The sequence below is a fragment of the Diceros bicornis genome, unplaced genomic scaffold (assembly GCF_020826845.1).
Source record: "Diceros bicornis minor isolate mBicDic1 unplaced genomic scaffold, mDicBic1.mat.cur scaffold_561_ctg1, whole genome shotgun sequence".
Classification (NCBI taxonomy): Eukaryota; Metazoa; Chordata; class Mammalia; order Perissodactyla; family Rhinocerotidae; genus Diceros; species Diceros bicornis.
The window spans coordinates 36,562-52,012 of NW_026691431.1; the positions used below are offsets into that span (position 1 = coordinate 36,562).

At 42.1% G+C, this 15,451-nt stretch overlaps 1 protein-coding gene across 1 annotated transcript in view; it reads left to right on the forward strand.

The window, feature by feature from the left end:
- LOC131403208 (band 4.1-like protein 3) overlaps nucleotides 1-15,181 on the forward strand; it is a 51,111-nt gene extending 35,930 nt beyond the window's left edge. Inside the window, exons 13-20 of the mRNA XM_058537506.1 lie at nucleotides 376-567; nucleotides 9,107-9,229; nucleotides 9,810-10,181; nucleotides 11,219-11,356; nucleotides 11,844-11,942; nucleotides 12,398-12,478; nucleotides 12,753-12,869; nucleotides 14,067-15,181. Coding sequence (XP_058393489.1) covers nucleotides 376-567; nucleotides 9,107-9,229; nucleotides 9,810-10,181; nucleotides 11,219-11,356; nucleotides 11,844-11,942; nucleotides 12,398-12,478; nucleotides 12,753-12,863 — 1,116 coding nt within the window. The 3' untranslated portion in view covers nucleotides 12,864-12,869; nucleotides 14,067-15,181. The remainder of the gene's footprint in view (nucleotides 1-375; nucleotides 568-9,106; nucleotides 9,230-9,809; nucleotides 10,182-11,218; nucleotides 11,357-11,843; nucleotides 11,943-12,397; nucleotides 12,479-12,752; nucleotides 12,870-14,066) is intronic.
- Nucleotides 15,182-15,451: the final 270 nt, after the last annotated feature.

A 15,451-nucleotide genomic window follows, 5' to 3' on the forward strand; every position in this document is an offset into this window, starting at 1 on the left:
GCATGAACCATGCTCTCACCTGTGAATAAGTGGGGATGACTTCTTAGCTTACTGTGATTCCTTCCTCTCTCCTAGATATAGAACCCTTTTCTTGTGTGTGTATTTATTTTAATTCTCTCTGGTTACATGTGAATTTACACTTTTTACAATTTACCTTTTAAAACTCTTGATTTTTATGCTTGCGTGAACTAGATTTTTTTTTTCCTCAGAAATATCACATTTTCACCAGAGTGTTTGTGGTGGTGTCTTGAGCTCTGATCAAAATTCTTTTATTTTGATTACTAATGAGATTGATATTACTTTAAACAAAGAGAGAGAACAGGAAGGAAAACAAGTAAAATGTTGACTGTTGGGTTCTTTATGTTCTGAATATAGGAGCTAGATAAAACTCAAGATGACCTGATGAAACATCAGACCAATATTAGTGAGCTGAAAAGAACCTTTTTAGAAACCTCCACAGACACCACCGTGACGAATGAATGGGAAAAGAGGCTTTCCACCTCCCCCGTGCGACTGGCCGCCAGGCAGGAGGATGCGCCCATGATTGAGCCACTGGTCCCTGAAGAGGTTGGTATCCAGGCTTTGGGCTGCAGCTGTCTTCTGCTCCCTAGCCTCGCTTCTCTGCAGGCTCGCCGCTGGGGGAAGGATTTGGCACGCTCTTGAGTAGAGGATCTCACCACTTGTCTGTGTATAACCTGAACTAATGTCCTCAGTGCTCCAAGGAAGGGCTATAGAGTCAAGTGATGAAGTGGCTGAGGGGTGTATAATCGCCTCTGGTGGTGCTTAGTGTGAACAGGTAGCCACGGGGAAGCTGTGGTGCCAATCTGCTTATTCTAGCTGTAAACATAGATTTCACATCTGGGAGAAATGGAGATACTATCTTAATGAACTGACACTTTTTCTGAATATATTTCTGCTGCTGCATTAATGTGACTACCATGTATTTCTCATCAATTGCAAGATGAGGCTTATTGAGATAGTCTCCTGAGTATTTCTGAAAGCTCCTGAGTATTTCTCATCAATTGCAAGATGAGGCTTATTGAGATAGTCTAATATTTGACTAAATGGTGATCTGAACTTGATAGCATTTCAAGACCTGTTTTACTCTGGAAATACTACACCAGGCTGTTACTGGTATAATCAGTGTTTGATTTTTATTTATAACTGTTTTTTAAAAATATATGACTGGTTATTTTAACTGATTTATAATCAGTTGTTATTTGATTTTTAATAGGGAAGGTAGAGGCCAGAGTGTCTTTCTACGAGTCTTCCGTATAGGAGAGCTCTCTGTACATGCTCAGCCAGAGGGCGAGGGTCCAGCTGGGGTTCCTTCAGGCCCCCACCAGTGACAGTGGTGCTAATATGACTGTGGGCTATTAGACATCATCTTGCTCTGTCTTTCAAAAGAAGTAGTTTTTTAAAACTCCGTCTTCCTAGCATCATATTGATTAACTTCTTTCTTATCAAGACTCCTTTATTGTGAGATATTGGTCCAGAAAACAAATACAGAAGAAAATTAAAACTTAAGCCTTTATGGGAGAAAAATCCTTAAAATAGTAGTCAATATACAATGCTTAGGTCCTTGCAGGAAGGATAATAATAGAATTACACTCATTTTGATCATTTTCTAAACATCCTGTGAAAGCTGTGTATCAAAAATGACCACAAGCACTATGGTCATGAGAACTTCAATCCCAACTAAAAAGTGACAAGGTTTATGTCCATTTGAATTACTTTGAAAAGGGCCTTTTTATGCAGAATAAAAGAAAAGTGCTGTTACTAAAGTATTCCTGTACCATTAGACACCGGTTTCATTCAGATTACTTGAGCTTCAAGAGACAGAAGTTTCACATTCAGATTGATTTAAATATTGTAGTCCCTGCATTATTAAGAATACCCCTTTTAGTTATGATTGCATAAATTTTATTGTAATTGGTCAGGTTTGGCTTTTTCTGTTTCTACTGTCTCTGTTGGAAATAATAAAGACCATTCTGGCCCTGAAGATGGCAGATACTGGATTAAGTCACAAAAACACTCAATAGCCACCAAAAACAAAATAAACCGCAAAAGCCAAGCCTCTCCTGCCAGGCTGTTACTCAGGGCAGTGGCAGGCACAGCCACTCTGAGTGGACGTTTGGGTAGAAGCTTAGAGAAGTTAAAGGGTGATGGTTAATAAACAAGGGACTTTAAAAGTCTAGGCCATTAGACTGGTAAAAAAAATTTCTTCACTTGTTAAATCCTCTGATTCTTAGAGAATGACATTGCTGAACCCAGAGAACACGAATCCCCTGAAGGGCTGATACTCTGAATGTACTGAACTTGCCCTGGATGTCAGTGCCTTTTCTGTGTCAGTGCACAGAAACCGCAGTGAGCCCAAGAAAGGATTTTTTTTTTAAATGATTAAAGGATGGAAACCTGTCTTCTGCAGAAGAGCAGAGCAGTTTGGTTATTTAGACTGGAGAAGACCAAAGGCTGGCTTAGTAACTGCTTTCAAGTATCTTCTGAGTTGTGATGCAGAGGCCGCGCCTCAGTGCTCCACCACTGCCATGAAGAGAGGAAATTGTAGAAAGATTTGGTTAGATGTAAAGAAGACCTTCATAAAAACAAGGCTGATTAACCCTGGTTATCAGAGGCACTCTGGAAAAGCAGCTCTGAGGAGCGGCAAGTCCCAGAGGAAGAGCGGTCTCTTTTGGGCAGTTAGAGCTCCGTGCGCTTTCCTCGGCCTTGGGGCTCCCTCCCGACCCTCCTCTAGGACCCTTGATGACATCCAAGTTTATACTCCTTTGGAGGGCCCTGGAGAGAGCCCTAAGGACAACCCAGAAAGTTCTGCTCTAAATTCTTGCCAATTTCTGTATTTTGCTATTTGTTTTGTGGAAAGCACAAAAGATAAATGTTATCCTGCCAGCTAGGTACATACAAAGCATATCTGTCTACGAACACTTAACTAAAAGATTTTTATCAGCAGGGAGTTATTTTTCTAAGTAAATAACTAAAGATATCATCCTATTATTTAATATGTTCCACTTTAAATCAATTAAAACAGTAATGGGCCAGTTTAGAAAGAAGTACAATTATTTCTAAAAGGAAATGTTTAATTTAACTTAATTCAAAAAGTGACATCCCAAATAAAGTAATACTGTTTGAGTCAGAATGGTGAAGAAACTTCAGTTCAGTGACCCCCAGCTTAGTTGGATTTTTTTTGGTAATCTCAGTGATTGTTTTTAAAAACAATCCTTCATAGCATTCCTTCGTAGTTACTTGAATACTAAAAGTTTCCAAATCCCAACCAAAATGGAATACTCCTCAGCACTCATGCAGTGCCAACACCATCCTCTTGTTTAACATAGCTGGTAGTTTTATCGGTATATAAGCTTAGTGCAATTGATCCTCCTTATTCGCAGATTCCATATTTGCAAATTTATTGTAACCCTAAGATCAGTATTCACAGAACTTGCGTGGTCATTCACCAACAGGTGTGGAGTGGTGAAAGATTTAAGTTGCTCGGTGCACACATCCCCAGCTGAGGTTAAACAGGCAGTACTCCATCTACTTGTTTCAGCTCTCATCCTATAAAGAAGTGTCCTTTTTACAGCCTATTTAGTGCCAGATTTTTGCTCTTTTGTGTTTTTGTTGGTGATTGTGCTGTTGCAGATGACCCCAGAGCATAGTGCTGAGGTGCTGTCCAGTGCTCCTAAGCACAAGGAGGCTGTGGTGTGCCTTATGGGCAACACGTGTGTTAGATGAGCTTCCTTCAGGAATAAGGTACCATGCTCTTGGCTGTGAGTTCAATGTTAATGGATAAAAAAATACGTATTTAGAAAGGAGTCTTTAAAGAGAAACACATATAAAACAAGGTTATGTGTTGATCAGTTGATGAAAATACCCTGACCAGAGGGTCCCAGGAACCTAGCCCTACATTTGCCCTATAGGAGCAGGGGTTCAGTGTTCACAGCATCTTGACAGAACGGAGCTGCCGTGGCGGGCTAGAATCGACTCTGCGTGTTTGTCTGCTTTCTTGTCCAGCTTTACTTTTGCTATTCAGGCCTTGGATGGGCCTCAAACTGGGCAAAACATTCATTCACCGTGGATCATCTGTTTATGGAGAGAGAATTATCTCCATGCTCGGAATCTGACTTCTGTGACTTTCCATCCAGGCCTAGGGGGCAACTGGAGGTGCATGTTAAAGTAATCACCTGTGGGAAATTTTTACAATACTGACACTGGATTCTGCGTCAGAGTCTGATTCAGTTAGTCATGGGTGCACTCCGTGAATCACCATTGTTTAAAAGCTCTCCACAAACGCTAATGCACAGCCCTGACCCAGGCAGACTTGAGTCAGCTCCGTAGAAACCCTTGATCACCCGAGAGTGAGGAACACCTCTGAGAATTTTTGTGCCAGAGTAGGGCATTGTTTCCCAATTATGATATAGAGATGAATGTTTAGTAACTAAACAAAATGGTTGGGGTATACATTTGACTCTATTCTAACACATATTGAAAGCCAGTGTTTTCGATTATCAGCTTTTCTTGATCAACACCTCTTCACTTCTCTTTGGCTGAACTAACTGGGTAGGGGTTGACCAGAGATAGGATTTAATTTTACAATCTACCCCCTTAGGTGACCCTTTTCTGTTATGGACATACACAGTTCTGAATGCATATGGTGTTGATGTTTTCAGTTACTGACACAGATGTTTTTGAAATTAGTTGATGTCAGATAACAGGAGATGCTGAAAAGCACTGTTTTCCTGCTGTGACTGTTTGTTTTTTTTTTTTTTTGTGAGGAGATCAGCCCTGAGCTAACATCCGCCAATCCTCCTCCTTTTTTGCTGAGGAAGACGGCCCTGGGCTAACATCGGTGCCTATCTTCCTCCACTTTATATGGGACGCCGCCACAGCATGGCTTACCAAGCAGTGCGTCGGTGCGCGCCCGGGATCCGAACCAGCGAACCCCAGGGCGCCGCAGCGGAGCGCGCGCACTTAACCGCTTGTGCCACCGGGCCGGCCCCCTGCTGTGATTGTTTTTTAAGCTTTCTTCTTAGGAAAAATATTTAGTTCAGTGATTAATATAATTAGAGGCATAACAGTGGTAATCTGAAAACTACCTACAATTTTGACCTTTCCTTCTTGTTTCTTATTTCTGTTTGAAAAAGAGGCTACAATTGAGAGTAAGAAAAAAAACAAAAATCCACATTGAATGATTCCACATGGTGCGTTTTATCTCTTCCAGCACCTTTCTCCAAAACGAGGCGGGACAGGGGTTTTTTCCCTTCAGAAGTGTCTTACTTGTTCCTCATTAAAAAGGAGCATATAAGAACAGTGGTGTCAAAATCTATCAGTAGGTCCTTCAGGAGAACATTCCAGATGCTCCCCTACAACTCCTTACAGGAAAACGATTGAAAGTGGTACTGATAGATTGTAGACACACAGAAATTTTAAATAGATCTCATAAAATTATATTGTTTACAATAGGATTTATTTTAAAATTTCATTCTTATAGAAACTTTGAACTTTCTGTTACTATTTTTTAGATTAATTTTCCCAGCTGTCCTTTTTGTCACAACCCTGTGGAGTTGTACGCTGTGCACAGAGATGGGTTCGGTAGCTAATGTGTTGCCACTTGAATTATGCTTATTTAATAGTAAAGAAAGGAATAAAAAGTAGATAAAAGGGAAAAACTAGTTCTGACATGATATATTTAATGTTTCTTTCTTAATTTTATATAGTAAAGAAAAACAATGTGAAATAATTTTTCGCCAAGGTATTTTGAAATTACTTTAAAATTATCCATCATATTATAAAATTTCAAATAAACTTATAATCTTGATTATATTTTTTATTTATTTGGGGAACAGTAAAGAAGTCTATCTGGGCATAATGGGGTTGATTCAAATTTACAGCTAATGCTGTGACCCCCCGTGCGTTTCCTTACTCTGTATCAAGCAGCCCCTAAATGGGGAATATTCAAGTATTTGTCAGAAACAGAAGTAAGGATTTAGTTCTAACTTAATTTTTTTTAATGTGAACATTTACTTTTAACACTGACTTTGGTGATGTGAGTGACAGACGCGGGGACGCTGCTCCGGTGCAGGAGCACTTTCCCTTGCTCCTGCGTGTTCTGTGTTTGCAGGATGAGAAGGGTTTGAGTCATACAAATACGAGTTTCAGAAGATAATCCGTTACGCTTTGGAAATAATTATGAAACTTTGAGATGGTTTCAGACCATTTTTCAAATTGATAAACAGTAATTTACTTCTTCAGAAAAAAAAGAATGACTATTACATGTATAGCACAATAAAAGAACTCTCTTCCTAACTTGCCTTTTTGGAAACTGTCTGCTTCCTTTCTCCAACCCAACCCCCTTTATTCAAACAGACCAAAGAAGAAAGAGAGATTTCTAAAAAAGTTATATTTTTGCAGCAAGGAAGCTCTCCATTCCTTGATTCTCAGGTAAAAAACAAACATATAGGAATTTTCCGAAAGAGAATTGCTCTTCAGATTTCAGTGTCATTAAAATGTCTTTAGTTTTATTTTTCTTTTAAAATTTAAACCTTGTTTAAAACTAAGGTAGGTGTATCATTTTTGCTTAGATTCTGGGGAGGAGAATTCGGAATTTTTTTTTACTATTTTAGTTATCAGCTAGCATTTCTTTATGGCTTTTGCTCCCAGGTGATTATATCTGTCTGTGGTCATTGAAGCATTATGATTATGCTTTCTAATAATATTATTGTGACTTTTCGCTATCTGTTTTACCCATAGAGTAGTTTAGATGACCTTGACTGATTTTGAAAGTTGTGAACTGTTATTGGTTTCCCACTAGCTGAGTGTGATAAAGAAAATGTAGGAGGGAGACTCCGTGGGCTGTCTGGTTACCTCTCGTCATATCATTTTCCAGAAAACTGTCCCATCGGCCCTAGAGGTTATTTTTCAATTCGTTTCATTTAATCCAGCACCAGCATGTAGATTAATCTACAGACACACATATTTCTAGATTCCAGTTTTCAGGCCACGATAAATATGAAAGTAGAAAACATCCTGGATTAAAGTGTACACCAGAGTGCCCGTCTGCCCCGGCTAGCTTCTCCTCCCTCTGTAGCCTGTGAGACTTGTCAGCTGCCTTGTCACATCCTAAGAGGCTCCTCAATACAAAAGTTTCTTAACTTTCATTTCTTCTGCCTTATTGGAACTAACACTAAGGAAACTACTCAGATGATGCACTTCAGCTACCGATGATACTGAAGCACTGTACAGACCACTATGGCCTATTTATGACAGGCTCCCACAGTGTCCCAATGGTGGGAAATATTCCATTACAATGCCTTGAACTCAGGCACACTCAATATTTATTGGATAATAAGTGCCATAGTGGATTTGATCTCCTGTATAAGAAAATATCATTCACAACATGGAAAATGTATTCACAGAAATTTGTGGGATGCTGGCAGGTTGTCTGTGAGAACAGCAGATATGAAGCACAGTGTTGTTTCATCTGGAAAACTGTCTTTTTGTGTCCACATAAGTAAAGCTAAATAACTGGTACAACAACTTCAACAATGTTATTTAATGTTGAAATATAAAATGATCAGACATTTAGCATAAGATCAGTTATTTTTCTTGCAAAATTTACCACGAAAGTATGTTCTCTTTTAAAGAAAGCTAAAATTGCAGCTGTGCCTGCAGACTGTATTTCAAGTTGAAGGTTAAGGTTTATAAATTTCAGATGAGAAGAGATTGCAGTCATGATTATGAGATAAGGACGCCAGCCCTGCACAGGCACATCACAGACCTGCATGCAGCTCTCGCCCTGAGTTTCTTACAGGATTCTTATTTTAGAAATGAGATACCATCAGAATTTCTAATTTAGCTTTTATATTTTGAATATAGGGTACAGAGGATTGGGTTATTGTAGACAAAATACCCACTGAGGTAGTTGATGGTGATTCGAAAAAGATTGTGACTCTCAAGGTGGTGACTGTGAGCAGTACAACTGGTGACATCCCCGCGGACATGCTAAGATCTGGTGCCATTGACGTCCAGAGCTTCTACAACTTGGCCCAAGAAGTGCAATTGAAAGAAGAAAGCAAACAGAAAATATACACTCTAGGAAAATCCTATGACACTGTGTCTGGAAAAATTGTTGCTATGACTGGAAAGGCTGGTGAGAAGGTAGTGCAGCCCTCCACTCTTGAAGGTCTTCAGAAAATGGAGAGAGGATTGTCCGAGTCAGTGAAGACCATCCCTGTCATGGCAGAGTATGAGGTCCTGGAAGCCATTGCTGATGAGAAATGCGAGAGAGGACCTGAGGTCCGTACTCCAAAGCGAAAATTGTCAGAATCCTTGTCTGCCATCAAGGAAGCTGAGTCTCGAAGGCAGAGTCCTGAGGAAGCCCTTGGGAGAGCTCAGGTGCTGGGCGGGGATGCAGCTCTGCACGCTGGCCTGGGGAGCGTGCGGTTCAGCAAAGGGGAGCAAGCACCAGAGAGTGAGGCCTTAAAGGCGGGCCTCTTTGGTCCCAGAGGGCAGAGCCTCTCTGAATGGAGATATGCCCAGGAACCGGCTGTCACCATCGCTGCTGCTCATTGTGTTACCGAGTCGGCAGCACCCCGAGAGCCGGTAACCGGTGCCCTTCGTTCGGGCCGCGATTGCAGATTCCAGCATGGCGTGCTTGAGGCTGCGCCCTCCCGCCCCAGCCTGTTTCTCGTGCTGCTGGGCTCTGTGTTGAGAGAGCCGGCCCAAGCTTTGACTTTCTTTTGTGGTTAAATCGATACTGCAGTGCGATGTAAGCGGTAAAGCACTTCCCATTTTGTTTCCAGCTCCCTGTCTCGAGACTTGGTAGTGCTGCTGTGGCTTGCAATGAAGGGAAAAGTGATCTGCCTACACCAGCATCGCCCTAATCCTAATAACTCTGCTTTACCAAGCAAGAGCTCACGGTCACCTCAGTTTGCTGTTTTATTTCCCGTTCTTTTCTGCTTCCCAATTCTGTATCCTAGATTCCTTCATCCTCCCTCCCTCCTCCTCTGCCTAGACTTTTGTCTAATCAGCTGTAAATGTATTTACCTGTCTGTGTACCTGTCTCTGTGGTTGACTCTCCATTTCTTTGTTCACTCAGACTAAACAGTCTTCTGGTGAAAAGCTCATGGATGGCTCTGAAATCTTCAGTTTATTAGAGTCTGCAAGAAAACCAACAGAATTCATAGGAGGGGTTACTTCTGCTGCTCAGAGCTGGGTTCAGGTGGCCATTTGCTTGCATCCTTGGTGTTCCTGACTCTGCCTGTTGCCTTTCTTTATGCCTTTTTGGTGTGTGTGTGTGTATGTGTGTGTGTGTGTTTTGCACCCAGGTGGCTTTGCCTTACACACCTCACAGGTGTGTATTTTCCTTTGAGCCTGCTTGCCTTCAGTTCCATTTCAGGAATATTCAAAAGGCGATCATGTTGAGAAATTTTAACAGCATGTAATTTTTTTAAGTATTTTATGTCACCTGTTAGGTCTAAGCAAGCAGCCAAAACCAATGTGAATGTGCTGCAATGCTTTCGTGTTTTGTTTTTCGATTGTGCTTTATACTGCTTTCTGTTTCCTTTGCGGATGTCCTGAAGTAGCAGCCCAGGCTCGAATGTGTGTGCCAGGGCAGGGGGCAGGTACCACGCAGCCTGGTGGGAGGAGTGAAGGCTGGTTTATATTTTCTGTAAGTGTTTCTGATTATAAGCACTTGACACTGGCTTTAGGCATCCTGGTGAGTGGCTTCTTTTGTTTTTTTATTTTTTGACCTCTGGTTTATAGAGAGTCACACTGACCCACAGTCTTTTCCCATCCAGAAAACAGAAACCAAGACGGAGTCCACCGAAACAACCCAGCACCCGCACCCACTGGGCCCTGAGAATATTGTGCAGGAAACCGTGCTGGTGGAGGAAAGACACGTGCAGCATGTGCACGCGAGCGGGGATGCCTCTCACGTGGCTGCAGATGACGGGGATGCCGCAGCCCAGGCAGCATCTGCTGATGCTTTTAGCGCTAAAGGGAAGGACGGTTCTGCTCTGACTGAGGAGGCTAACGAGGAAAAAGGAGAGGTGGCCGATCAAGCTGTCCTCAAACCAGAAGAGATGGCCACTGCTTCCCGTGAGCCAGAGGAGGAGCAGGGTGCGGCAATCCACATCTCTGAAACTTTGGAACAAAAACCTCATTTTGAGGTAACTAGCACTGTTACTTTTAGCACTAACGGAACACTTCCCCAGGAGCCCTTGCCACTGAGTTCAGCATCCAGAGGGAGCCCCATTGAGTGCTCTGCCTTCTCCCGGTGCAGTGTGTTTCCCTCATGTTTCCTTTCACAAGGCGAGCACAGCTCTCCAGGTGGTTTCCATCTGTGGGGTCACATGCAGACATATAGAATGATTATTAATAACGTGTAGTTCCAGAAAGTGGTTTCTACTCTCATAACTATTGTAATTGGCAGTAAACCTGGGGAATGCATGGCCAGCCAAGATATTAGAAAATCTGATAAATTATTTCTACTCAGTGTAGTTTTCCAGAAGGACAAGAAACCATACTTGCCCAGGTAACAGATGCCAGAACTTCATTCTTTATCCTCTTTTATTGAGTTTCTTGAAGTATATGAGAGGTTAATGTCTTATTACTTGTTCCTTCTTTCCAAGAAGTTATTTAATAAAAGGCTAATTTGGGGCCGGCCCAGTGGCGCAAGCGGTTAAGTGTGTGCACTCTGCTGCGGCGGCCCAGGGTTCGCCGATTCGGATCCCAGGCGCGCACCAATGCACTGCTTGGCAAGCCATGCTGTGGTGGCGTCCCATATAAAGTGGAGGAAGATGGGCACGGATGTTAGCGCAGGGCCAGTCTTCCTCAGCAAAAAGAGGGGGATTGGCAGATGTTAGCTCAGGGCCGATCTTCCTCACAAAAAAAAAAAAGGCTAATTTATGATTTTTAAACTAAGATTAGTTTACGAGATAGAGGAGGGGGAATGTAAAATAGGTTTTTATTTTCTTCAAAATATTTTCCTTTACCTGGAACATTCCATATAACAACGGCTATGGAATTCTGAGAGACTGTTAGACATCTGTCTGTTGTGTGCTGCATTCCTCAGCTTACCCCCTGCCATGTTGTATGTCAACATTGATTTCATACTAATCTGTGCTTATTTATATCCACCAAGAGGGGAGGAAAAAATCAATGTGTTTGCGCAAACTCTAATAGGCCCTCTGCTTACCTCCCCTAGGTACAGCCATCGGCTCTGAAGACAGAAACCATCAGTTTTGGCAGTGTTTTACCAGGAGGAGTAAAGCTTGAAATTTCTACCAAGGAAGTACCAGTAGTTCACACAGAAACGAAAACCATAACGTATGAATCCTCACAGGTAAGACAGTGTGTGGAGACCAAGGCCCCGGCCCCGTGTTTACCCACTTTAATGACTTAGCACATTCAAGTGTGGCGGCCTGAGGTTCGTGGCCTCAACAGGACCAGCAGCTGATGGTGTCTCGACAGCAGAGCAGTAACTGCCACTGCACGGCTCATCACGGAGCAGCAGGCGGCTCAAGCAGGTCTGCATATGTCTCAAAACGTAGAAAAAGGCCCAGAAACTTCTTTCCCTAGCTGAAGATAAGGAAAAACATCAGCTCAACCAGCCACTGCTCACATTGCTGAAGTCCTAGTTGTTTAATGACGGTTACCTCTGGCCATGTGTGGTTCCGTCTTTGCTCACAGCAGCAGCCCCAGAGCCTGACGGAACAGCGTAGTGATGGTGAAAGATGACGGAATCATGGAAGTGCCCTGAGCTAACGTAGTCAGCGTCTGAAGGGTAGTGCAAATACTTGAGTGTGGTGTCTGTTCCTCTGCTCGCTTAGGTTGATCCTGGGGCTGATTTAGAGCCGGGTGTGCTGATGAGCGCACAGACGATCACATCTGAAACTACCAGCACCACGACCACCACGCACATCACCAAAGTAAGTGGAGTGGGAACGGAGACAGTGAGGCACTCCTTCAGAATGTCTTCCACAGTGGGCTGTGCAAGCCAACTGTTACAGGAACGTCAGGATACCAGGAGAGCTGCGTCAGAGCTGCCACAGCTACTGTGGTTATGGTGCATTTGTCCTCATGTGCTGCTTTCTGTTTAGGAATACACATTCCACATTCCAATATCCTTTACTTAACACTTAACTCCAGGAGTTGGCATGTAGTAGGTGTTCCAGAAACACTGGCCAGCCAAACCCAAAGGACTCCATTCTGTCGTCGCTTCTGAGATTAACAATCTTACATAACTGCCATAGAATTCTGTTTCAATTCTTAAAGAATGAATGATGTTACTTAAAACTCAGTCAGCATGTTCTGCCATTTCACCCACTGAACAAGGACTGTTCGTCCAAGTGGGTAGGTTCGTGACACTTGTCTGTTCTTTCAGACTGTGAAAGGGGGCATTTCAGAGACAAGGATTGAGAAGCGAATAGTCATCACAGGAGATGCGGACATTGACCATGACCAGGTAGTGTATATGAGATGGCACATTCTCTGGCAGAGAAACAGAGAAACACTAGTTGGCCCTACTCTTCCCAATGCTATTCTGCTAGTCCAGCATGCAGTCTAAACAGCTTTCTGAATTAGCTTTCCAGTAGACAATGTATGATTCCTTTCGCAATCATTGTACCTCGTTTGTAAATTGTGTATGTAGATCTAGTTCATAAGTTTCCTCCTTGCTACTGATCGTGCACGTTCCGCCTCCTTTTTGTCTTTGCCCTTCTGTGATTTCCGGGGGATAGGCTCTGGCTCAGGCAATTAAAGAGGCCAAAGAACAGCACCCTGACATGTCAGTGACCAGAGTGGTGGTCCATAAAGAGACGGAGATCACCCCAGAAGATGGAGAGGACTGAACCCAGGTAAGAGGTGATGCGGGTTCTCTAGGCTTGGCTGGTAGGTGGCATGGGGTACCTGCCTCTCCTCCCTCACCCGACTCCTCTCCTTTCTTTTTACTCTCACTGGCATTTGCAGGGCTAGTTACCCAAGAGGATTGGGGAATTGGTTTGTGGGTGCTGGTTTGTTTCAAATGTGGAGGTTCCATTCTGTGGACTTTTTGCATACACTGTGCCGATTAGAGGATAAAGAGAAAGCAGGATCTTTGCTTGCGTGGCTTCACTGATGTGCCCTTTTATTTAACCCATGCCCTGTACACATAGCAAATTTGATTTCACTTGCCATGTGGCCTAATCAAAACTAAGGCAGTTTTGTTCTGAGAGGTGCAGTTTGTGTGTTCCAAATAGTAGGGAAATAAAGTAAAGTAGACTGCTTTCTCCCTTTGATGACAACGTTGTCTCGTTGTAAGCTTTCTCTTGAAGTATCCTTGGTTATAGCCTATTTATGCTTTTGTTTTGCTTTGTTTTTTTTAATTTGAAACCTGAGCACTCACTTTCATTTTGGATGTCTTATATTTTCTGCATTCTTTGGGATGATTTTTTTCCCCTTAGTGTAGCATTGTGTCTCAGGAGGAGGCAAAAATGCAGTCCTGTGGTCCTGCTTTTCTCCAGAAAGCGCGTGCCTTTCCAGCTGCTGCTTGGCCAGCGTCACGAGCAGACAGCATGTTCTGTGTATGCACAGACTTGCCGTGCACACTGACCTGCCATGCAAGAGCACGGCGGGCCCTGAGCATCCCTAGAGGACTTTGAGTGCAGAATGCAACAGTCAAGCTACCTGCACACTTGATTCTGTGATGAAAGTCTCTTAAACACTTTGCATGTATAAATGAAATTAGTGAGTTCTCTAACATTGATTTAAGAACTATAGATTGATGAGTTGCCTCTCTTACAGAAAAAAATATGAAAATAACTTACTATATTCAAATTAATAATGTAAGTTGGAAGATAGAAAGCAAAAAAAGATTTCCTTCTGTGAGCTTCAGCCACCTGGGTGATGCTGTAGGTATTTAATAGAACATGTACCAGTGACTTACACTCGTATTTTATGGTTATCTTGTCAAAAAGAGCATTTAATAACCTGCAAGATACTTTTTTATGACCTTGATCTGAGGAATACTCGCAGGTGTTTTCAAATGAGTAACTGATCAAATCTCTTTTCTACAGGAATAGCTCAGCCTGCACACGAATCCAGGCATGCCACCCGCTGGGAGAGCCAGAGCCTCTGTGGACTCCTCCTCGAACCCAGCTGACTTGCATCTGCCGGTGGGAGATTTCCATCCAGAAGAACTGACCTTGCCCCTAAATAAAGACACTGGCAGATCTTCCCTTAATAACACAATCCGAGTCAGCATCACTAAATTGATACTGCATGAAGCAATGATACAATTACAAAAGAGCAGCATTTTTAATTTTCACAAAATGTCTAAGTTTTCAGCTACACCTGCACGTTCATAACTGACAATATACGCCGTGATCTCACATAACATAAACAGTTCATGCCTTCCGTAGCTCAGTACTATTCAAGTCTAAACCAAACTGCAGTTTCTTGGGTGACAGCTCTTTTGTTTACAGATCAATGAAGGTTACCCTGAAATGCTAGAAGCTGTCTAGGTCCAATGTGTCAGGTTTATTCCAGATTAGATTTGCCAATAACCGAGTCAATTCAGTAAACAACTTGAATATTGTCTTTGTTTTGTCTGGGTTTGCTATTCTCACCCATGAACAGTGATGACTCTCTGATCCTCTGGAAATATTTAATGCTTACAATCCTGTGTTGTGTATCTAATTTAATTCATTATAAGGTAGTACTGATTTTACCATAAAGATGTGATTTTTTCCTTGTCCACTTTGGTCTGCGTTCAATCTGGAAAGCTTTCCAGAGTTTCCTAACAAGTCCTAAATATGTAAATTGTCATTATTTTGGGAAGAAAACCTGTATTTTTGTTAGTTTACCATATTATGAAATTTCACTCCGGAAAAACCTGTTGGGATTTTTTTTCTCTCTCTTCATTTCTTCTTCCTTGTATTTTTAAATTGATTTTTCTTTTACTTGAAAAAGATTTTATTTCCAAAATCTGGTCCATATTTACAATCTAGTGCAGAGCCAAGCCTTAAACTGTACAGAATTTCCACTGTAATTAAACTATTTAGTGTTTAGTTATAAATAGTCTTCAAAAAGATATATTCTCCATTACACTGTCGACTGCATCACACAGCCCGTGGTGAATGTACGTTTCTGCGTAGCGAAATAAAAATGGTAAATGCATTTAAACCTCTAATTCTCTGTGTGCAGTCATTTCAGTGTTGTGTGTATTTAGCCAGAGGTAACATTTGCATGACATCGAAGGTCTCGTCCCTCTGCACTGTAGAGACAGCCGTCTTTTTACAGGTGAGAAGGCCTACGTGGCGATTCAGGGGACGCACCCTTTAAGGTATGGAGATGGGAACAAAATACATACATATAAATGTTTGATTGCCTATAAAGGTCTTGAAAAGTACAACTAATTATCAAAGAGAATCTCATTTTCAAAGTTTTGATTTTTTTTTTA